Raw genomic sequence first — 25,643 nt, 5'->3', positions numbered from 1 at the left:
TAATCTCAAGTATTTATTCTTTAATTATTAAAATAAAAATGATCCAATTTTATTCATAAAAGTATGCAATCATTTCATCAATGTTTTGTTATGACGTTGTCACATTGAACTATCGTCCGTAAACCGACTTTACAGACAACCAATTTTTTTTTTCATGTCAAAAAGTGTAAAAAATTGCAGTGGCGTATGTCCAAGAAATGGTGTTAAATGATTAGGACTCGCCTCCCTCGGGCCGGGGAACCAATCACACGCGCGCGCCACACGTCTCGAGCACAGTCGGGCGTAACTCACCGTGAGGCGCCTCTCTGCGTCACGCCATGGCCGGGACTGAAGCTGCTGTCCCCCGGCCACCCCCTTCCCCCCCTCAGCCGCCCGAACAACCCCCGCCCGCAGCAGGGAGGGGCAGTGTTGCCAGACGTACTACAATTATGGTACCTTCCACACAGTTACGGTGCGCCTCCGGAAGCAATCTAACAAGCTCCTTACACTTCCTAAACATGTCACTTAAATTTCAATTCTACGTATGTGATAGGTATAAAATTTGACTGTGGAAGTAAAAACATACGCTTTTTTTTCATTATTTAATATTAACATTTTGGATTTCGTTGGTGTTAAGGAGGAAATGGTTTATGTATTTTCAATAGTATTTGAGAAATTTGAATATTTCTAGGATTTGCCTGAAACAACGGTAGTTTTTTTTTTTTTTAAGTAATAAAGCAACTCTTTTATGCTGAAACGCACTGGCGTCTGGGTAATGTCTAATTGAACCAAGCTCTACAAACATTGCAAAACTTGTCGCTGAAGTAAAATTATTTAATGGAAATAACTTAGGATAAAACCCTTATTTCACATAAATTTTGTCGACGCGGAAGAATAATGTGGTTTTTCATAGACTGATTGTAAATATTAATGTCAAAATTAATTAAATAGGTAGCTTTGTTGTACTACCCTATATGTACTCCACCGTTTTTCGCGAGAAACTGTAATGAAATTCGGAACGCAATACTTCGATGCAGGGCAGGCGGGCAATGCAACACTCACCACACTCTGTTCGTAACGCTGTCTAAAACCAGGGGCGCTGATTGTTAAGTGATGTACACGCAAATTAAGGTGTTTCGAAGAAAACATTGAAGTAATAATTAAACTGAAAACAACTGCAGACGTAACTTAAAGCACATAAACGTGAATGCTGAACTAACCATACGTGACATTAACACCACAAGAAAAATAATTTGGTCGCGCCTTTTTTTTTATGAGGAAATATCTTGCCATAGATCATTACTAGAGACCGGAAAATTTCGCGGATTCATTTCGCGATAGGCTAAAACACAAATAGTTATACATCAGTGCTGCCTCTGCTATTGGCTCACAACTCACCTGGACGACTCTGGGTCAGTGAGAAACTCTCAACCGAAGCTGTGTCGAATCACAGGCCGCTACGTTGGGACACCTTCACAAGACAGCAGCCAATGAGAGGGTGACATTTGACCGAGTGTACGTAGAACTATAAAGTTCATCCTAGAGGTCATTGAACCCGTGAACTTTTCCGGTCCCTAATCATTACTTGTTAATTAAAATATTTTTTTACTTTAGATACCACAGTTCACAAAAGTTAGCACAAAAGTTACGACGAATGCATTCCAATTCTGGAATTCTCCACTCCTCAAGACACAGCTGCTGGAAAAAGTATGTCTCATTCACCGTCGGAACACTCACATGTATCACAGCACTGACGGGCTTTGAGTAGCTGTGTTTATGTTTATGTAAATTCGGGCAGTTGCTAAAAAAAAAACATCCATTATTTAAAATGCAATTTTCAGATTTTAATTTTTAGATTTTGTGAACTGTGTTAGCTGAAGCAAAGTATACTTATATAGCAAGTTATATTTAATGAGAAAAATATTTCCTCACAACTCCTCTTGCTTTGTTTAATGACATTTATGATTTGTTCTGCACTCACGTTCGTGTGCTTGCTTTGTTTACCGTGTCACGACATTCGACTGTCTCGGCCAGAACGTCTGTAAAAAGTGGCACTTTATCTCTCCCTCCCGCCCCGGCAAACTATACAGTGTGCGGAACGTCAGAAAAAAAAATAGCCATCATGGGGACTGTCAACAGAAGTGAAAACTTAAAACTTTGTTTTTAAATGTATAATATATCATTTCTACGTCAAATGTACGTAAGAAAATGATTTTGGTATTATATTTATATCCTTACATCAATTTTTTAGTCACAAAAGATGTCAGTTGTATGTAAAAATTACGTAAAAATTCATTACCTAGCTATGACTTACCAGTGATGTCAGACCTAGGTCATGTGTTCACGTGGTCAAATTAACTTCACTTACTGCTACTACAGCATGTCGGTGATGCGAACTCACAAGATTTTACCCATCCAAAAAAAGAGTCCAACACGCACATGATGCATTCGAGTATATACATTGTATTAGTGTATATATGCGTATACATGTACACAGGCCGCTGCGATTCGCCAGTCTGGCGCAACACGTCACTAGCATGTCGGTGACGCGAACCCCATAAGTTTTGCCCCTACCAAAAATCGCTCAACGCTGCTACAAAAGTTTTCACTTCAAAAACACCCGATTTAAAGAAAACTGGCTAAGACATCCGGAGTTCTGTGTTTTTTACGTAAAGCGTTTAAGAATAAGCTGAGGTGGATGAGTAGCTCGGGGGAGCTGAATTGTTGCCCCTTGGAAGTGCAGCCCTTCAGGATTTTTCTGGCAATGGTTTGTTTGTACAGCGACTGGAACGGCAGCCCATACAATTTGTGAAAACATGTTTTATAAGTGTTTAAATAATCCTGAAAACATGTCATCAAACAAAGCAAGAGGAAAAAAATGTAGTTGTTGTGAGGAAATATTTTCTCATTAGATATAACTTGTTATAGGTACAAGTATACTTTGCTTTAGCTAACACAGTTCACAAAATCTAAAAAATTAAAATCTGAAAATTGCATTTTAAATAACGGAATTTTTTTTCAGCAACTGCCCGCATTTACATAAACATAAACACAACTACTCAAAGCCCGTCAGTGCTGTGATACATGTGAGTGTTCCGACGGTAAATGAGACATCCTTTTTCCAGCAGTTTTTGAAAGGTCTGAATTGTTGCCCCTTGGATGGGCAGCCCTTCAGAATTTTTCTGACAGTGGTTAGTTTGTAAAACGACTGGAAGGGCAGCCCTTCCAGTATCTTAAAATTTGTCTATTTTCGTAATTTTATAATCCTGAATTGTTGCCGCTTGGAAGGGCAGCCCATCAGGATTTCTTTAACAGTGGCGTTTTTGAAAGGTTGTCTGAATTGTTGCCCCTTGGATGGGCAGCCCTTCAGGATTTTTCTGACAGTGGTTAGTTTAGGTTAGGTTAGGTTAAGTTAGGTTAGGTTAGGTTAGGTCAGGTCACTTTACAAACTTACCACTGTCAGAAAAATCCTGACGGGCTGCCCATCCAAAGGGCAACAATTCAGACAACTTTTCAAAAACACTACTGTCAGAAAAATCCTGAAGGGCTGCATTTCCAAGGGGCAACATTTCAGTCGCCCCGGTGTGCCGTGGTTCTGGTACGTCCAGCAGCTTGAGGGAGGGGGTGACCGCGCGCGGATCGACCCCGGAGCGCCGGAGGGGAGTGCGGGAGGGGAGGCGGGGCGTCGCGACGACCCCGCGGGTCATTGACCCGGCGCGCCGCCCTCCTTGGGCCGACCCAGCCCTCGGCTCGTGTCTCGCAGGGCCCCGATGTGGGGGAAGCCTTCTTTTCACTGACGAGAGGGCCGAACTCCCGATCGTGCATCTTCGGGGGTTTTCTTTTTGTTCTTTGTAAATAAATATGGCGGTGTTGATGAAATGAAAGACCATAAACAAGGCAACGGTATTTATTTGTAATTTTTTTTGAGGAAAAAACCTAATTGAAGAAACGTACTTCGTGGATTTGTATATTTTTCATACCGTATAAAATCTAGGAAGTCTTTGTCTTCCACAAATATTCTCGGGACGCCCCATATTCCGTGAATGTTTATTTTGGACAACTCATGATAACTAATAGTCAATTAGGACATTTTAGCTACATTATAAATACTTTAAAACATTGTGGACGGTTGATTTAGTTAGGATAGCTGCATTAAAGATACTGTGAAATCATGCAAACGGTTTCCTAGCCCTGGATAGCTACATATTAAAAAGTTATTTGCTAAACAACCATAAAATTATTTTAAAGTATTTTTAATGTAGCTATACTTACCTAATATAACCAACCATCCACAATGTTTTAAAGTATTTATAGTATAGCTAACCTATCCTAATCGACCGCAAAATTTAATGCCACACCGGTTTATACAATCATATAGAACGGAAAAAAAGCGAGCATGAACTTCGGGGAACTTCTGGTGTGGCTCTCTTCGTCTGTGAAATGAAGGCTTCCCCCGATATAGCCTTCCTCCACGGAATCTCAAGACTAAACCACTCAGAACTGTTTCAATCCAACCCTCGTCTTTGATTACTGTAAATAGTTCTGCTAATTTGACAAAATAAAGTGTGATGTTCAAGTTGGTTTTATGAATGCTAATGACCGAATTCCGGTTATGTCTCGTCATCAAATGAGAAATTAATTTTTCTTTAAATAAAAAATTTTTATCGTAAGAAATCATAAAAAAAATTCAATTTATATCCACAAGGTACTGACCAACACATTTAATTATATGATAGTAACAAATGAATACTTCCTTTTTTTTACAGTAATACCCGTGTTTATCACAGAGAACTAGACACGCGAGGAAAATGAAAATGAAAAGGGCCAGCGCGCAGCCCTGGAGTCACCCCTAGTGTCGCGTGATTAAATCAGGCCGCGGGCGGGAGACGTGGCGGACGACGCCTGCATCCCCCAGCGGTCAGTGCCGGCTCCCTCGAGCCTCAGCCAATCAGATGCGCGAGATGCAGCGTTCACCGCAGATGGGCGGTTCGCGCACTTACATTTATTCATTCGTTTATTTCACTGACTGATTTTACGGGGGCGAAGTACATGTAAATTGATAATAAAACACAAACTTACTTACATGCATAACTTAACCTTAAATATTTATAAATTTTGAAACATATAGTGTTGTTTTAACGTAGTCTATATATACATAATACATTAAAAACGAAATTCAAATTTAAAAAAAAACGTGTTGATTGTTGTTGGTTGAAATGTTCGTGTAAGTGTAACTGCTCGCAGAAAAGAAAAAAAAGTTAATCATTGAAGTCGAAAACGAAAAAGTGAAATTTAAAAAAAAATAAATAAATAAAACTGGTGTCCGATATAAGCCGATTCGGCAGGTTGAGCAGGTCATGGCGTGGATGTTTCTGCTGCTGCGCCACGGGATGAGAATGGGAGAGGGTGGGAGGAGGAAACGGGAGTGTCCCGATGAAACCCGTCAGCTGACGACAACGTCCAGGGGGGGGGGGGGGGGGGGGTTGGAAGCTGTGACCGCTCCAGAGTGTCTCGGCGAGAGAACAGATGGCAGCACGGCGCCCCTCAGGTGCTGAAGGGCGCGAGGCAGGCAGGTCGCTGACCCCTGGGTCCGGCGGCCCTGCATCGATCCTCTCTTCCCCCCTACTCCACCCTCCTGCTGATGCCCGGGACTCGGCGTCACATACCTCCACTGACACAGCATACGTAATACGGGAAGCCTTCTTTTCACAGACGAGAGAGCCAAACGCCCGATCGTGCATCTTCGGGTATTTTTTTATGGTTCATTGTTAAAGGTTAGGTTAGCTACATTTTGAATACTTTAAAACATTGCGGATGGTTGATTTGGTTAGGATAGCTACATTGAAGATACTGTGAAATCATGTAAACGGTTTCCTAGCCCTGGACAGCTACATATTAAAAAGTTATTTGCTAAGCAACAATAAAATGATTTTACAGTATTTTTAATGTAGCTATACTTACCTAATACAACCAACCATCCACAATGTTTTTAAAGTATCTATAATGTAGCTAACCTATCCTAATCGACCGCAAAATTTAATGCCACACCGGTTTATACAATGATATAGAACTGAAGGAAGTAAAATCGAGCATGGACTTCGGGTGTGGCTCTCTCGTCTGTGAAATGAAGGCTTGCCCGCGAGAGAGGCCGGTTATCAGATCGACCCAGACCCACTTCCGTCGAGGGATCGATAGCTCTCGGTCCAGCGAGGGTTTGGTGGGGGAGGGTCACCCGGGTTCGCGGCCCAGCGCATGCGGCGGACAGCAAGAAGAATAAACTAACAGTTTGGTTTGGGTCCATCCCGTCAAACATCGAGGAGGCAGTTGGGGGCTAGTTTACAAATGCACATTATCTTTGAAAGATTTGTGCAATGGGAGTGCATGACTTGATGTAAGCTTGTGGACATACGCCATTGCTAAGCACATGTATGTCTGTAGAATAAAACTAAAAAATACCCAAAAGACAAAAACACAAATTAAGCAAAAAAATTGTTGTTGTCAACAGTATATAAACACCACATAATATTCCATAACAGGAACATGGTCAACAAACAAAGAAAAACAAAGAAAAATGGACTAAGAGAACGAAAAAAAAAACCCACAAATGATGACAGCACAAAAATATTGAACCCAATAAGAAAATTCAGCACAACAGTTGAAACGAGACAAAAACACGACAAAACGAAAAGACGAAACAAACACAATAGTTTTCCAAAACAGAAGAGAACGAAAAAAATGGACGTAATTAATAATTTCAACACTGTTAAAAATTTTTACCTTATAATTTACGAAAAATGTTGGTTACAAAACTATACAGGGACATGCGTAAATGTATTAATATATTCTTAAATTTACGGGTACTAAGTTTATTGACGTTGGACATGAATCCATGAAAATTATTTTCGTGCACTAGTAGAATATACTGGGGGGAAAATGTGTTGGTTATTAGTGCAAGGGATGAAAAATAGTCTTTGAAGGTCAAAAAAATTGAGAATTACCTCAGTTTGCATATAATATGATAATAATTCCAAGCTATTTAATGCTGGATACATTGAGCTAGAAATATTCGTAATATTTTCGTTGCATGAAATAAGAGCAAATGTTTAATCGATCCTTTTGTAATGTTGGGGAACATAAATATGTTATGTACATTAAGTTCTTAAAAAGTTCCAGAAGTTTAAAGAAGTTTCCAAAATATTTCCAGAACAAAAAGGTACATCGAAGTCTACCTACTCCTGTAGGCTGTGCCGAAAGGTATTTTTTAAAATTGATTTTTATAATAATTTTTTTTTCGTTATATAAAAACACGCGCGTCTACGAATGCGACATTGTGTCAAAATTTCAAAGCAATCGGCAAGGAACCTTCGGAGATTAGCTAATTTTTACGAACGAAAACTAACTTATTTATTTGCATATAGGGACTTGAAAAATTCGTGGTTTCATTTCGCGATAGGCTAGAATCCAAGTGCGTGTAACTTATCGCCGCTTCAGTGATTGGAACACAGTTTGCCTGAAGGACTGTGAGCCAATGAATGACCCTCAACGTAATAACTAATAAGTACCGAATCACAATAATCCCAGTTAGCAGGTGTCACGACTCACGAGTCAGTAGCCAATGAGCTGGTGTAATTTTTCCCGAGTGCATAGAGGATCGTGGAATCTATCCTAGAGGTCATCGAAACCACGAATTTTTCCAGTCCCTATAAATAAGAACGTTACAACTTTAAATCAAAGACGTGTTTAGAAAATGCCACTTCAACACTGCGCACGCACGAAGCTGGTCCCAGACCGTCGTGCAGTGAAGAATGGCGTCGCTGCTGTCCGTGTTCATCCTGTATTTTTTTTTGTGTTTTTTTCCTTTGTGTTTATGTATATTTTCTTCTTTATTAGCCGATACTGATCGTACTCCATTTGATTTTGCTGAAGGTGAATCTGAATTAGTTTCTGGTTTTAATGTCGAGAGTATAGAAGAGGTGGATTTATTTTGATTTTTCTGGTGAACAGATTTAAGTATAACATGTTTACAGTCGCGAAAGTGCACAGTTACACGGCAGTTCATTTCCAAAATCGAATGCCTACAGTCACCAGATGAACGTGTTGTGCATCATATTTATCTGAGCAAGTGTACCTCTGTTTGGGAAAACCGTCAATATAAAATTTAAAACAATAAAATATTTACCTGTTTATATTTTTTTGTTGCGGTCGGTAAAATGTTAGACGAACTTTTGCCAAGGATATTCTCCATCGGGCATTTTTCGCAAAGGCAGGACTGTCTATACTCTCACCGCTCAACAGCCAATCAGAGGCGTATGTAGATGAGATGTCGTTCTGCACCACTTTGCCAACCTGTTTCGGTTGAATGAGAAATGGCCTGGACCGGAACATGTCCAGACTGTGTGTAACCGCACACAAAAAGTTGAACATGTTCGCCAGAAGTAGTTCAGTCCCGTGTGACCGCCGCCTTAGTCACACATCGAGGGACACAGGCTGTAAGAAGAGCTGCGATCATTTCACTCCATGCTAGACTCGAATTGCCTATACTTGAGCAAGCCTTTATTAGTACGGACCGGAAAAAATTCGTGGGTTCAATGACCTCTAGGATGAACTTTATAGTTCTACGTACACTCGGTCAAATGTCACCCTCTCATTGGCTGCTGTCTTGTAAAGGTGTCCAATGTAGCAGCTTGTGATTCGGCACAGCTTCGGTTGAGTGTTTCTCACTGGCCCAGAGTCTTCCAGGTGAGTTGTGAGCCAATAGCAGAGGCAGCACTGAGGTATAACTATTTGAATTTCTGGCTGTCGTGAAATTAATCCGCGAATTTTTCCGGTCTCTACCTATAAGGTTATTTAATGCCTATTTTAAGAATTTTTTAATATTTAAATATTTATAACAATCTTTTTAGTTTGATCGCTAACATTTACAGCATCCGAAACACATTTTTTTTTTAATTGGTCGTTATTATTTATGTTTAGAGTAAACTTCGCGGATTCCTCTGGCCTCAGGATAGAATTCAAAGTTATAGGTGTGCTCGACCCATGTTTGCTTTCCCATTGGTTGATTTCTTAGCGAGAACATTTTTATCCTTGTTATTTGGCACTGCCTGATTCGCTTACTTCTCTCCTAGCTGGACATCGTTGGCTCACGGTCGTAGAGGGGTGTGTCCAGATAACTGCGGTCCAATCATGAACACAGTGCGACAGTGTGGAGGTTTGCATTCTAGCTTGCGACTAAATGAATCCGCGAAATTTCCGTGGCTCTATTTATATTTTGCTGAATATTCGTAGACAACACTACTCGAAACAGTTGGTGCTGGCAGTAAAAGTATTCGGACACTAGGAATGCGTCCTCCACACTTGCTGGGGGAAGCAGGAACGTGCGTGCTGTGTGTTCGGACACGGCCGGCGAGGCCGCGAGGCGACTGGCATGACCTCTGCTGGTAGGTGCTCGCTCGGCGCGGGTGACCTTGGGTGCTGACCTGCCTCACGTCTGCGGGGCGGGGGACATGGCACCAGACGGCGCGCCACTTCTCACTCGTCTGGGCCCGAGGCAGCTGGGGGCACCGACCCCCTTCGATCGGCGCGCTTCCCCTCTCCCCCCCACCATCCCCATTGTGCTCGAGCCGGGTCGTGCCGGTCCTAGTAGTATACACACGGCGGTTCTGGGACAGGCTTCGGGCTCACGCGCGTTCAGCGTCCGCCAGCTTGGATTTTCGGGGGGAAAACTTCCACCAAATTCCTCAAAAACGATTTTAAAAAAATACTCAAAATAACTTTTCAAAAAGAGTCCTAATTTAGAGGGGAAAATTCTCATTTCAAAGGAAAGTTTTCATAATTTTCCTCAAAAACTGTCGGAGAGGAGCACTTTTCCTCAGAGAGGAACAGTTTTTTTTTTCAAAGCTGGCCAATTTTCCTCAGGGGTTCTATCAGAGGTCGTGGCCTTGACCATGACCATAAACTTAAAGCTCTTAAATTGTTGACCAAAATATCAAGAATGAAAGAATTATTTATTTAAAATATTTGATTACTTAGTCGATTTCGGTACTCGGTTTGATTCACGCCGAGGTCAATCATAAAACATTCAACATCCTTCATCCACAGTATTATCAGGCAACTGCCCCCCCCCCCCTTTTCGCCCGAGCTAATACCAATGAATGTATAATTTCCACCGTATCTTGGATCCGCCTGTTTATTTTCATTTGCTATAGTGTACTACTACCATATTGGTTTATTGATTATCCACTAGATAATCAGCATACGATACAGTCAACTATTATCACGTCTGCCATCTTGTTGGTCTCCTTGGCCGCCATCTTAAAAATGAGTAATTATCAATCAAAAATTAGAAAAATTATAAAAATTGATTGATTCGGTCAGATTTGGTTCTTTTTAGCAAGTGAAAAAATTAAATTTGAGTTCAAAATTATTTATATAAACCGAAATCGATTAAGTGAATAATTTTTTTTTTGTTATGCCACAGACACTCCAAGTACCTTAGAATTGTCATAACTTATTAACACGCCACTTAAAAACAAATAACGCTGAATCACTCAACTTAGAAACATCATAACATAGAAACACAAATATTAGAAACATGTAACTTAGAAACACACAATGCTAAATCACACATATTAGTAGAGACCGGAAAAATTCGCGGATTCATTTCACGACAGGCTAAAATACAAATAGTTATACCTCCGTGCTGCCTCTGCTATTGGCTCACAACTCACCTGGACGACTCTGGGTCAGTGAGAAACTCTCAACCGAAGCTGTGTCGAATCACAGGCCGCTACGTTGGGACACCTTCGCAAGACAGCAGCCAATGAGAGGGTGACATTTGACCGAGTGTACGTAGAACTGTGGAGTTCATCCTAGAGGTCATTGAACCCGCGATTTTTTCCTGTCCCTAGTTATAACTTAGAACAGGCGTAGTTGATGCAGTTCTCTGTGGTGTGGTGTCCCCAGGTGATACCCGACCACGTGGTCCCGGCCTCGCTGTTCGTGGGCTACTGCTCGGGGCGCGAGGGGGAGGAGCCCAGCAGGAACTGCAGCCTCGTCACCATGTGAGTGGCACGGTGCGGGCCCTTGCGACTATTGCTGGAGGTCTGCAGTTGGCTTGTACTGATACATGTACTTCAATATCAAACAGGGAGCAGACATTTTGAAAAATAATAACATCCCCTAAAATACCATTATAACGCATTTCTGAAGTCTATAACATTAATTTTCAAAACTGTGGTTTTATCTTATTTTTTTTAAAGAGTGCTTTTAAACGGTACAGCGGCACTAGAAAATATAAAACTACACACTGTATAAAATTATTTGAACAGATTTTAAATATCAAGGGGCCTATCGGAGAAGGTTATTTTTTATGTACCGTACCACATTTTTCTAAGGGAGTTGTAGAAAGCATGGGCCCCAGTGGAGACTGCTCCTCCGAAGAAAAAGCGCTGGCTATACCTGGTGCTATACCTGGTGCTGTACCTGGTGATGTACCTGGTGATCATGCTCCAGTTCGCGACATTCACCTGTCCGCTGGAGCATCGGGATAGCGAGGGGAAAAGGGGGTGGTATCGCGAGTTAATCTGTTTACATATCTTCGTGGTTTTGCACTTGATATTAAATAAATTTATAATATAAGCATAATTTCTCCATGGTTTTGGAAAAGCTTAATTTTTTATAGAGTTATGTATGATGTACTAAATAAAAGTATTATAAGATGGAGGTTACATACGAAAGATTAAACCCAAACGGTATACTAACCAATTTAATGCTTTCAGTACATGCTAGGACTGACATAATAATGTTCTTCCAAATTCATTAAAACATTAAATAAGTACTTGTTTGGTAAAAAAAAAAACATGGGTTCGCTTTAGAAGTTATACTTACTTGGTTTAGTAAAAAACTTACTTTAATTTTGAATGAAAATAATTAATTTAAAAAATAATAAAAGGACTGGAGTGATATTTTTTGTGCTACTGTGATTCGTGAATAACCCAGCTATTGTAACCACGGAAATGTTCATTATTTTGGAGTTGCTCTGGGTTACAATAACATTAATTTTAAAAAAAATGAATTTAAAGAAAATTGAATAACTATTATTATTATTATTATTATTATTGAATCGGTTATAAAATTTTTACTAGTTTTGCTTTTAAACTACATAGACATTCACTTACAAGCACATAGTATGTTCTTTAGTACAAATGTATCAATAATGAAATCATATTTAAAAAAAATTCAAATAACATAAAAATTAATATCTTTTGTGAGCTACCCAGAACCTACGTGAAATGTCACATGAATAATGGTCAGGAATCGTAATTAACATAACACCAGTCGAATCGATGAACACCACACTACAATGCAGTAGAGATGAAGTTGTAGAAATGTAGGAATGCATATTCTAATTTAATTAATTGAATTATGTATTAAATAATAATGTAATAATTTAAAACTTATTGTGCAAATAAATTATACATACAGGAATATAACCTCACTTATATAAATACACTTAAAAAAAGTTTATAAACACAATTTTTTTTACTAATATCCACAATAAATAAATGTTTTTTAGTTTTCAACTATATGGACCAGTTTTCAATGTCAACCACTACAGTATAAGATTTAAAATCACATATATAATTTTTATTTTAATGTAGCCTTTTTTTAACTGTGTGGAAATTTCGTTGCACTGTGCCCACGCATCGTAAAAATTCACTTTCATCGTTATTTTCATAACGCGTCTAAAGAAGTAAAACTTAAAAAAAAAAATTATAAGCAATTAAATGTGAGTATATTATGAATATAGACCGGAAAAATTCTCGAATTCATTTCGCGATAGGCAAAAACACAAATAGTTATACCTCAGTTTATAGTTTAGGCCAAGAAATAATTCTTAATGGTATCAACGAAATATCATAAAAAAATGAGAAAAACCTTTGTTAGTTTTTCAGTCTTCAAAATTGGAAACAAAGTGATCTCCTACACCATAAATAAATTATAACTTTGTATTTTTTTACGAAGGCAAAAAGGAGCACATACACAAAAGTACTCCTGGCATGGACAGGTTTATTAAAGCTAAACTTTATACATAATAAATGACACAAAATGTTTGTATGATGCAAGGTTTCTCAACTCACCTGGATTACTCTGGGCCAATGAGAAACTCCCAACTAAAGCTTTATCGAATCACAGGCTGCTACGTTGGGACGTCTCACAAGACAGCAGCCAATGAGTAGGTGGCATTTGACCGAGTGTACGTAGAACTATGGAGTTTATTCTACAGGCAGGGCCGGTGCAAGGTAAATTGGCGCCCTAGGCGAAAAACCTTAATCCTCCCCCCCCCCCAAGTCACCCCAAAAAAAATTTCCTTGCCTCAAAATACATCACGTAAGCCTAAGATTTTGTCAACAATTAAATGTAAGCAGGCTTGTGTTTTTCTTTACTTTTTTACTTATTACAAATCATAAACAGGTCACCGTGGACTTTAAATAAATACTTATATCAATATAAACATTCCAAACTGTTACAAAAATCCATTTTCATCTAGTTTCAATAATCGTTAAACATATTATATCAGCTGTTAATGTGTCGTGCTGCGCCGCCCCCAGCTACATGGCGTCCTGGGCGGTTGCCTAGTTCGCCTATATGGACGCGCCGGCCCTGTCTACAGGTCATTGAACCCGCGAATTTTTCCGGTCCCTAAATTACGAATGAATTCCAAGACTAGAGGCGAGGAGATCTCGAGCGACGGCGCGTGTCGCAGCTTCTCGATCTGGAACACCATCATGGGGTCGTCGCTGCTCGCCATGCCGTGGGGGTTCGCGCAGTCGGGGCTGGCGGCGGGCCTATTGGTGACTGCCCTAACCGCCGCGCTCTGCCTCTACACGGCGCTGCTGCTGCTGCGGGTCGACCAGCGGCAAGGTGCGTCGCCCCTAACGTCCCCCCGACCTGTCCCTGCCCGAACACGCCCGGACATTCGCCTTCGGCCAACCTCGGGTTCATTTAGCGGAGTGAGTGGTCAGTGCAACCACTCACCACCAGGGGCGCTTGCGTCCCTGGTCGCCAAATCCAGTCCTGGATAAAAAAGCAAAGCGGACCACGAGTCCAAGTGCCCAACCCCCGCATGGTAGATTCTTTTCTACTCTGACCAACACTTCATCCAGACCATCCTCTGTCTCCTGTAAATTCCTGCACTTAATGCATGCCAAATTGCATCCCGCATGAATGTGCCCAGGGTTTTCCCTGTGACTATGCAGGTTTTACCTGGGCCCAACCTATCTCTAGTTATAGTCTAGATTTAAGAGTGAGGGGAGTTAGTCATGGCGCCAATCGTTGCCATGGCTGGCCAATCCCCTCATAGCACACGATGCATGCGACCCTCTTCCTGCATGGCTAATCCCAGCATGACTAGGCGTATAGGCTTCGGCCAGAGACGCACCTAGGTCCCTCCCTAACCCGGACCCCTCCAAAATAAACTTAGTTGTGTTAGGTTAGGGAAAAAAAATAAACAATTATATTTCTCTGTTTATTTTAATGTAGCTATAGTAACCTAACTAACCGTCCATAGCGTTTTAAAGTGTTTTAATGTAGCTAACCTAACCGACCACTTTTAATATTTGAATTCATTTTTCCTGCGCAAAAATAAAACAAATCCCGAGGTTGGCCGAAGGTGAATATTCGGGCGTGTTCGGGTAGGGACAGAGCTTGATGTGGCCTACATCTTAGTAGAGGTGTAAAAGTAACGAAAAAAAGCGTACCCGTATGTATTCGTTACTATAACAACTAGTACTCGTTACTTTCGTATCGTTACGTTACTTGTTAGATACTTCTGATACCGCATAACATGCTATGTTATGTTACAGCAACGAATCGAGTCGTATTGCGTACGCGTACAGTACCTATGACGTCGCGTAAATAATAATAAATCGAATATAAACAATTAAAAATATTTGATAATTAACAGCTTTTGTTAACCAAGAAACAATTAAATCTCATTAGAGCGGCTTTATTATATCTATTTTAAGATAAGAACGAAAAAAACGTGAAAATACGCGATGATAAAAAACAAAAACATACATATTTATAATTTGTAAAAAATTCTTTCTTACGTTGTTTCTGTTCCAATCTCAAACTTTGTCTACACACACAATACCTTTAATAAAAGTAAAAAACTTGGACGACGAATTTCCAGATTACACTTTACTTAAACAAACATCGTTCTTTGTAACGAATAAGCGCGCGCATGCGTAAAACATACGAAAGATGCGAGTAACGAAATTCATTCGTGTGTAAGGTTTCGTTACTAGTTACTGGATGGCGCACCCGTTACCCAGTGCCGAATACATACGGTTTGCTACAGCTGTACATGTGGGGCTGCTCGCCGTGTACCGTGGAGACCCGCAGGAGCAGGGAGCAGGGGGGTGCGCGCAGGCGCGGCGGGGGCCGGCGGCGAGGTGGCGGCCCTCTGCCGGCAGCTGCTGGGACCTCGCGCCGAGCGGGCGGCCCAGTTCTTCTCGCTGCTGGTGCTGCTGGGCGCCGACATCGTGTACTGGGTGCTCATGTCCAGCTTCCTCTTCCACTGCGTCGACTCCCTGCACGGTCAGTCCCCGTGCTCTGCCGTGCTCTGCCGTGCTCTGCGTGCTGCCACTGGCGGTGGTAGTGGCGGTGATGGACAGCATGGTGATGATAATCAGTGGCAGATCCAGGATTTTGTTTTAGGAGGGGCTTGAACCAGCTGAGGCTAGTCTTTATCAAGGCAAACACTAAAACAATAGTGGACCCAGATGCTTTTGGAGGGGGCTTGATCCCCTTAGCCCCCCCTCTGGATCCGCTACTGATAATGTCAGTAATGATGACGGTGGTTATTTTGTAGACGATGGTTGGTTTCGACTAGAGTGGTGATGATGATATTGATTGTGATGCTGGTTTGTGATGATACTGATGAGGATGAGTTTGAAGGAGCTAAAAGAGTGAGATTTGGAATTGGTGTTATCAAGGTAGTAAAATTACCACAAATGTGTGCCGTGGTTCATTTGAACATAATTGACTTTAATTTTAAAGTTCTGACAAGTATGGCTCCTTTCATGTAGCTCAACTTGAGCTATGGGCATGTTTCATTTGATAATTTATTAATTTAATAAATGTTCACTTATATTGTAATCCTTTAATTAGCCAAAAAAAAGTTAACATCCACTATTTGGGGCATAAATCTCTTACATAAATATATGACTTGCTTTTATTTAATAAGCAAGGTTTGCCACATACAGCTTTACGTGATATTTTTTTTCTAAATTGTAATCATTTGCTTTTATCAGTAAAACAATTTTATTTCCAAATTTAGCTATTTTGGGGGTGAAGCAAAAAATTCAGATGCTTGCTCACACATAGGCATATTTGTTTGGAAGAGGTCAAAAATTGAATTTAAACCTTTTTATAATGCTAATGATTCCAATTTCAGTAATAACTAAAACTCCTGAAGTTTTTTAATACTGAATAATGTTGTTTCTTTATTTTTACAGGTAGTTACAACTGTATGCAGCGTGTAGTGATATGTTTCGTATGTGCAGCTGAGTTTTTTCCGTTTCCTTCCAGTGGCACTGTCCCATACAACAGATGTTCTGCTCTCTTCCAACCAGTCGGACCAGCCTTCAGGTACGTCGGCGTACGTCAAACACAAGTGAAATGCATGACTGCACAATCCAGAGCGAGGATTCTGAGTGTTGCTACCCAAGCCAAGACTGGCTGATCTTAAATCCCAGCATCATGTTGATGATGTTGAAGCACTCTCTTAACTTTGGAAAACTACAAAATCGCAATGACACGAAAATTAATACCAAAACTTGAATCATTGTTTATACATGCACTCCTTTCACCACACTTTGGATTCTTCAGCAAAAACCACTTACTATTTCATTTGGTTTTGCTCTGTGCTGCGCAGTTCTGTGCCACCACAACCACACCGACTTGAGGGAGCAGCAGTCGGCATCAACCTTCCGCGACCTGTGGGACCTGGACAGCACTGTCCCTGTCTACCTGGTCGTCATCGTGGGTCCGCTCGTCAACTTCCGCTCCGCCAGCTTCTTCACCAAGTTCAATTCCCTGGGTGAGTGCCCGTCCTAGTCATCAACGCATCCCTCGTTTCCCGAGGCCAGCACCCGGAGACAGGTCCCATCCCACTTGACGTATGTCACGGTCCATTCCAGATTGACAACACATCTTCGTCTACAGTCGTACATATCTTTTTCATAGTACGTTCTTAAAGTTTAAACAACTGTATTCGGATATAAGGGGGACATCTATAGCCTATGTCCTGCAAGTTAAAATAAATAAATTATCGAAAGCAAACCAAACGTACTTTTACTTCTCAAACGTTACTCAGTTTTTCTTTCAAAAACGTTTATAGAAAAATATATAACTAATAATTGTTAGCCATTTTTTTTTGCTTTCAACAAAGATCAGATGTCGCTTTCATATCAGGAACTGGAAACAGCAAATATCACGTACTTCTATGATACCAAAGGACACAGATTGGGACAAAGAGTTCGAGTTGACCAATGTATTCGGACCAGGGAGACTCGGACCATCGCCCACGCCACGCATGATGTCGGAGGGTCACGGGGACCAATCAGTGATCAGTGTACTTCAGACACAGTTCGGGACATTGCAATTGTAGACGGGCGTCTTAATGGTGCGACTGACCGTTAGCGACTCAAGGCCAGTGGCTCCTCGCATGCCCCTCAGGAGCGCTGTCGGCGGTGTACCTGGTGGTGTACGTGCTGTGCAAGGGCGCCGGCTGGGGGCCGCACCTGGACCTGGACCCTGCCGACGGGCCGGGCTACGCCCCGCAGTTCCTGCCCACGTTCCCAGCGCTCTCGGGCATGCTGGCCCTGTCCTTCTTCATCCACAACATCGTGGTCACCATCATGCACAGCAACCGCCACCAGGAGCACAACGTGAGTGTCCAGTGTCTCCGGGGCCAGGGCCGCAGCCAGGAGGGGGTCCAGTTTAACATTATATATTTGTTTATGATTAAGTTTTCCTTATTGCCACACCAAATCACGGGAAATAGTGGACTTTCAGAACTCAAACGTTCCCCACAGAAATTTAAACAATGATTTGGACGGAGAAAAGAAAACTGAACATTTTTTATTTTTGGTTTTTATTTCATTGTTCCAACACTATGTTCTTAAGCAAATTATTTGATGAATTTGTTAAAACAAGTAATAAATACATATTATTGAATACACGAAACACTTATGTCAAGTTTACATGAAAGAAATGCTTACAAAAAAACGTGTGCATACCAGAATTAGATGTAGACTACTTGAAAACCAAATACCTGCCAATTTTGTGTGTGTGAGGCATGTCGGACTATAATGGGGGGAATATACAATATTGCAGCCCACTAAGGATATAAAAAAAATCCTTCCAAAATAATATCTCTGTAACTTTATGTTGTTAGGTTGCTATTATTGTGTTATTCTATCATAGCTTTTTTTTTATCCTGGAAGGGAGGGGTCCGGACTCCACAAAACCCCCTACACGCCCTTTCGGATATGCCCCTGCCTGGATGACTACAGGAACACTAATGAATGAAGACTATAAGATAGCTAGTAGTGACTTTTCAGGTACACACATCCTGGACTTTATTGCCTTTTTAATTTTTTCAAAAATTTTCCCACTCACCAATATTGTACAGAACTATCAACAAACCTCGTATTCATGTTAACCACAACTACAATCCCTGATCAGGTCTACGAACCAGCCACCCCACTCAAAAACGTACGCAGAGGGATAACCTCCCTCCCAAAAAAAAATCCTAATAAACCTGTCATTCCTCATTCCCACTAACAAAAGAAAAGCAAACAGCGGGAAAAGTGGTTCTGTCCCCGCCTCCTCTCAAAATGAAATTTTGTCTATGCTCTTGACCTCACTACAGGACACCATGACAAAATATTGCTACATAGATTTACCAAAGAGCAACTCGAAATAATGTTGGCACTACTAAAAGCTTCCGGAAAGGTTTCTTGTCATAGCATAAATTAGACTTCTCTTGTCATTAAAGAAATTATTAGCTTTCTGTATTAATTCCTTGTGTGGGTTAATGTTTCAGACGCGTGATCTCTCCATAGCATACATGCTTGTTACACTTACATATGTTCTTATTGGCGCTGTCTTCTACATATGCTTTCCGCTGGCCAAGTCCTGCATTAAAGACGTGAGTATTAATACCTTCATGCACTAGTAACACTTGCCTTTGTGTGTCGAACTTCCAACACTTGGTAACTATGCTCTAGCACGGGTCTAAGTGCCCACATGATGTTGGGACTGATCTTTTCATGTTCATAGCAGTTAATAACGTGTTTTAAGTATGGGTCAACCTTTGGGGGAGAGAAGAAATGCCCATCTTAAGCAGAAAATATAAAAAATTCATCTATTGCAATAATGCTGTCTCTCATTATACAACATTGTTGAATAATAAATTGTTATTGCCTCAGATGTTAGATGTAGTTAATGATGCTCTAGCTTACATTCTTTAAATGATTCATGCAATGGAGGATTTCGATTTAATATAGTTCTTTCAAAATACGCCATTGCAGCTTTACGCTACTTGCCATGAAAAAACTTCAAGTATCCAAAATTAAATGAAAATGTTAATACCTATTTAATTTGCATTCATGAAGTATTTTCATGACAAACAGTGCAAAACTGCAATGGTGTGCATCCAAAGAATTGCATTAAATCAGCTCCAGTTTAAACTGAAACTTTCCTGAAAATTGTATTTTTTCAATGGAGCATAATTTGAGCAGAATGTTCAGTAAATGGTAAATGCCACAGCGCAGTGGGTTGAAGGGTTTTCTTCGGGGTAATTCATGTTTGCCCTGTAAAAAAAAAAAAAAATTGCTCCTGCACTTAGTCCCGAGGCCGGCCTGCATAACAGGACTTTCCCTCAAACACGGCCACCCATTCATGTTTGCCATACCTCAGGTGGAAAGCATGTGAATTTTCATCTTCAGTCCCGCAAGTAGCAAGTGTCGGAGTAACATTCAACTATAAGGGAACCTGTCGAGCGGTGGGGTACGAACATGCCTTGTGTTGTGTTTGTTCCAGAACATGCTGGACAACTTCCACAGCGCAGACACCATGACGACGGTGGCTCGGGTGTTCCTGTTCTTCCAGCTCGTCACGGTTTTCCCGCTCATCACCTACATGCTGCGCACACAGTTCTTCGCCATCTTCCTGCGCAAGTCGTGCCCCACCTTCGCGCACATCTTGGCATTCAACATAGCCATAGTGCTGGTGTGCGTGCTGTTCGCCATATACCTGCCTCGGATAGGCACCATCATAAGGTTTATAACTTTACTCTCACTTTTACTGCTGGTAAAATTAAGTTAGAATTCCTTCAAAGTATGAGAAAGCTCTCACAAACAAAGCCCAGCCAGTTTCATTCCGATTGGCCAGATTAACTTCATTTATCTGTAAGGAATCATTCTCATTGGAGGAAGGCTTGCTAATGCTAATGCTTAATGCTGACTTCTCCCCTCATCTACTGGGATGGTGCTTGTGATGTTGCTGATAGTTTTCATGATGTCAAACTTCACCCTGGAGTGCAACTTTAACAAGGTATTTTTCGTGAGAAAATAAACTCAAATGGTTATTAACAACTGTTACAAAATGTTTATATCCCAATTCTTCTCACCGTACACCAATAATTTTACCTACAATGAGAGTCCAAACGGCAACACTATTTGCAATGGTTGGAATGGACTTTGCTGGAACTTTCAGTGTTACCAAGTCTTGAAATTGCGGGTCACACTCTGTCTACTGAATCCTCCAATCATTCATGTCAGTTCGCTTATTGTGCCACTATAGTAATAATTATTGATTATATCCTATCCAAACTTTAAACTGGAGTATTTTTAGTTGCTTTTAATCAATTCATTCATTGTGATAACCCTGTCTAGGTTTACAGTGAATATAGTAATTATTGTAATTGTGCTCAAAACTAATTCTTGAAACTTAACAGATATTGTCTTCGTCATCCCTTTAGAATTCCTTCTTGAATGCCACAACTATTCTGGAAATCACAAGGTCTTTCCATCCACCAGTTGCTTCACATTACAGAGGGATTTAGAAAGCTACAGTCAAATAATACAAAGCTCATGTAATGTGTGCGGAAGAAGAACAATTTTTTAATGTTCTAGGAGTCGTACACTATTTTGGTTCAGGTTGAGGATAACCTTCAAATCCATAACTTTTAGGTTCCTACAGTTCTGATCCCGACGACATGACAGCATTAACTCCAGAACACTATCTCCCTGTTCCTAAGCCAATTACCTATCGACTAATGCAATTTTATCAGCCTGTCATTGCTAAAGATAGATTAATGTTGTAGTGCACAATTTTACAGTTTATTGTCATATATCTTGACTGGTATTGTGGACTACAGACGGGTGAAGGAACTGGCCACACTACCCTATTGAAATTCTGGGTTCATACGCCTTCTCAGTGCTATGTCTATTACTAGTCTTTTTGAGCTGCCGGGTGGCATTGTCCATCACGGTGCTACTTAGGCTTGTATCAACATGGCTTGATTCCAGTACTTGGTAGGATAACCAGCTTTCTGGCTGATAAACATACTTACATACTTTCTCACACTTCCAACATCCTAAAACCCAATCGGGCATGTACCTTGAATAGTTTTTTTCATTGGAAACTTATAAAAAGAATTGGCCAAGCCTTCTGTAAATTGTGGTGGTAGAGGGATTATCCACACACAGACCAACAGCATTGAAGAGTCGTCACCCCATTCTGGATTCTATGAAAAAAAAACCTGTGTAGTAATTGTTTGTATTTGAAAGATATTTGTAAGTATTTCGCACGTGTTTTAAACAGTATGCTACCGCAATGAGGGTTGAAGTGTTCGTCGAATCCTAGGGCGCCACCACATGTATAATGGGCATGTGGTCCCGGCTACTCTGTTCTCAGGGCCGTGACGTAGCCCTGTGTGGCGAGGCCCGTTTCCCCCTGTATCACTGAAAACCTCCGAGAACGATGACAGGTGCATGAAGCTCCTTCCTCCAGCAGCGCTCGCGACTCACTGCCCATTCGTCCTCGCTCTGCAACTCTCGGGAGTGGAGCACTGACGTCAAATCGGCGGGCGGTCGTAGAGGGTGGTGGTGGAAGGAGGTGGCTCGCAGCGTGTAAGGGGAGAGGTAGTGGCACATCGGGCTCAGAAGGGCGCAGCCCGGAACGATGTCAAGTAACTACGATGTAATGAGATGTGTGTGTGTGTTGCAGGTTCACGGGTGCCACCAGTGGGCTGGTGTACGTGTTCACACTGCCTAGCTTGCTGCACCTAGCCTCCCAGAGGCAGCATGGCAAAGCCACGTGGCTGTCGACAGCCCTGCACCTCGCCATCCCTGTTGCCGGGGGCGCCAACTTGCTGGCGCAGTTCTTTGTCCACGACCTGTAGCATCAGTCCAGCCAACCATAGCGGCAACACACGAGAGACGTTGCATGCTGGGTGCGCAGATTGAGCAGACCATAGCTGCACCACGGTGTGCTTGTGCACAAAACAGGAACAGTTCAAGATGTTCTCCGACAAATAGTGATTAGTTTTATAAAACTTTTTTCTAAAAATATATACTTAAAAAAACAATCTAAATTATTTGTTTAAGCTCTATCTCAATAACATGAACAAAAAAATTGTAAATAAATATTTGAAAATGCTGAAAAAGACTCTTTTTGCCACTCAAAACATGCACCTTCCATGCTTGATGACTGTTCACATTATTAGAGGAGTAATAAGGCACAACAAAGGGTTATAAATTTTAAATGTTCGATGAAATAGGATAGAATTGATAACATAATGTACCCCATAATACAATATTAGTGATAGGCTAATTTGTAAGGTTAAAAATTTTTTTACATTCCCTCAAAGACTGGCAAAAAAAACTTTAACTTGTTATAATAGGTACGAGGCCCTGATACTCGAGTGCATGGAGTTAGAAACTGTCAGGAGACTGCTTGCTGTGGTGTCGCCCTAGTCACTTTTTTACATTGTTATCGCCATACTGCTTCGCTCAAAACTTTGCAGAAATGGAGCTTGACAGCACCTTTTAATGTTAGCAAGTATGAATTAGTATCTCCATCGCTAAACACATGGTAACTTCGATAAAATATGGTCATGAAAAACCCCTTTCCAAAATCAGGGCCATCGTGTTGGGTTGACAAATGAAATGTGGATGGGGAAAAATTCCCTATAGGGTAGGCACCACATTGGCCCAGTTGAGTTTAAAAAATTCTAATGCAAGAGTTTACCTTGATGGGACGAAAATTGCAATCTAATGCTAATATAAAACTGTGAATCCTATAAATTGATGCAGGCTAGACTTGTGGAGTGTGGAGAAGTGACGGATGTCTATCGGTAGCGTCATTGTTGGATGCTATTGCCCAGCGCCAGTTCTCTCAGTAAGAGCACACTCCAAAAGAAAGGTAAGTCGTGGACTGTTGGGCAAGTGTATCTTACTGAGGGAATGTCACCCGCACTGGAGAATGGTGCTATGCAGCCTAGCCTAACCATCACTAATCCACATGTTGCAGCCCTGTATGTATGACCTTAGCTAGACCAGACACTCTGTGGACACTCATTGGGTCAGGATAATGACCAGGGATAAACAGTACTCACATGTCAGGCTTTAATGCAGCGCCCACATATGCAATGCACAGTACTCCGCACTGTCCTCTATAAAATAGTAATATGAATATTAACGATGGCGCTTGCTACTGGCCAGAAACATTGAGGCCAGTAGGCGTATGTGCCGGTGATTTACTCGGAAGAATACACCAGAGTCTGCATGTTTGATAAGCGTGCCCTGCAGTGTGATGCGAAGATCTGGAGAGGGGGTTAGGCTCTCTGCTCAACAAGCACACTGTGAGATGTGCACGGAGATACAGAAATAAGTAAAGGTTAAATAAATACTTAAATAATTTTGGTGTTTACTAATAAATTAATAATAAAATAAATAAGTTAATGATAAGAGCTACATTAGACTAGGTATGTCCCCACCAGCGTATCCCACAGGCCTGAAGCAAGGGTTATAAGGGCAGAACTCCCATCTCCCACTCCCAGGGCAAGACAATTATCAGATAACACATTACCAAGAACCACAGTTGAAAATAGCAATTAGTAGGAACACTAGTAGGTAACTACAATGCTCTATGACAGTCTCAACAAATTCATTAAAATATCAATATCAATTAAGGTCGGTATTCCAAGATACAAAAATAAGGGTTTAGACATTGAAGATACTCTACCTGTACCCTAACCATATTCATCGTGAACGATAGGACAGCCAGTTCCTTATTTTGGGCAACTGATTTTGGTGTCCAACCTGTTGTCGTTCTGTTGCCAAAATTATGTGCATGTGCAGACCTCACCAGAATATATATCACAGTAAGATACAATTAACAAGATTATTATACATTGATATCAATAACTTACGTTCGAATACAATCAATTGTGAAGATTGCGAACTGCCGAGCACAAAAACGGCAAGCCCAGGGTAAGAAATCCATTATGGCTACCCGAGCACCGAATCGAAAAAAAAGAACTGGCATACCCACAGTTCACATTCACAAGATGATGCACCACCAAATTATAAGTATCGGCTTGAATAGAATATCATTATAATTCAAGATCCAAATATAATGAAATTTCAGGTATCAGGAAAACAAGCGAAAGAAAGGATTTACAATTAGTTATCGGCCAGGTGCACATGACATGCCACAACAGAACATGGCTTTATCCAAACTAGTTACAAACTTTAAGCAGCTCCAATTACAACATTAAACCAATCTTAAATTCCTAAAAAAAATTAAACTGTGGAATGCCAAAGATAATTTAGACATATTAATAAAATAACATATTAAGATTAAGGGTAGTATTACAAGATGTTCACGTAAGTTAGCGAATAAGCTATAATAATGTGCCATATCCCAGAAAATGTCCAACCTGTATCCTAGTAATATAACAAAAAAATCAACCATTTTAATAAGCAGTGCGTACACATTTTAGCGAATGTTTAGCAACCATCCGTATAATTGTTACAGCAAAATCGCACGAATTAAATAGGTACTGGTTTTAATTGTATTTATCACAAGTTTTTTTGCTTCTAACCATTGATTTAGATGGCTTAGAATTAAATTTGATTAAGGAATAACATTACCTACAGTTTCCTTTCATTAATATTAAAGTGTCGTCAGAGTAATGCACTATGCTTTCTAGTGGAACGTTTGAAGGCAGGTCATTTATGTTTTCTAAGAACAATAGTGGTTTTTGGTTTCTACTTGGATGAACTCCGTGTTTAATGACACTTTTAGAATAAAATTTTAAGAACAAAATTTTTATAATGTGATATTATTTCCAATCTTCTTTGTGCGTTTGAAAAAAAATATGAATTTATTAATTCATTTGCTTTATTTCGATAATCGTTGTGATTAAGCTTTTCAGGAAACATTTTGTGATTAAAAAGATTATTCAGCCATGATTTATAATAAGTGTTCCGTAACTCTGTTATAATTACCAATTAAAATTTTAAGTAAAGGAACAAAATGTTTCGCTAGTATTATTGTTGTGTTTTCGTATGAAACGGAACATG

The 25,643-nt window shown here is 40.7% G+C and overlaps 1 protein-coding gene across 1 annotated transcript in view; it reads left to right on the top strand.

Annotated features, from left to right (window-relative positions):
* Window positions 1-22,720, top strand: part of LOC134536236 (neutral amino acid transporter 9-like) — a 32,932-nt gene extending 10,212 nt beyond the window's left edge. The window contains exons 4-12 of the mRNA XM_063375928.1: window positions 10,942-11,039; window positions 13,745-13,902; window positions 15,412-15,579; window positions 16,573-16,632; window positions 16,919-17,083; window positions 17,722-17,933; window positions 19,094-19,198; window positions 20,092-20,330; window positions 22,282-22,720. Of these exons, the coding sequence (XP_063231998.1) occupies window positions 10,942-11,039; window positions 13,745-13,902; window positions 15,412-15,579; window positions 16,573-16,632; window positions 16,919-17,083; window positions 17,722-17,933; window positions 19,094-19,198; window positions 20,092-20,330; window positions 22,282-22,456 (1,380 nt within the window). The 3' untranslated portion in view covers window positions 22,457-22,720. The remainder of the gene's footprint in view (window positions 1-10,941; window positions 11,040-13,744; window positions 13,903-15,411; window positions 15,580-16,572; window positions 16,633-16,918; window positions 17,084-17,721; window positions 17,934-19,093; window positions 19,199-20,091; window positions 20,331-22,281) is intronic.
* Window positions 22,721-25,643: the final 2,923 nt, after the last annotated feature.

This window comes from Bacillus rossius, chromosome 10 (genome assembly GCF_032445375.1).
Source record: "Bacillus rossius redtenbacheri isolate Brsri chromosome 10, Brsri_v3, whole genome shotgun sequence".
NCBI classification, from domain to species: domain Eukaryota; kingdom Metazoa; phylum Arthropoda; class Insecta; order Phasmatodea; family Bacillidae; genus Bacillus; species Bacillus rossius.
The sequence above is the reverse complement of the archived record's forward strand: the minus strand, read 5'-3'. Positions and strand labels throughout refer to the sequence as shown.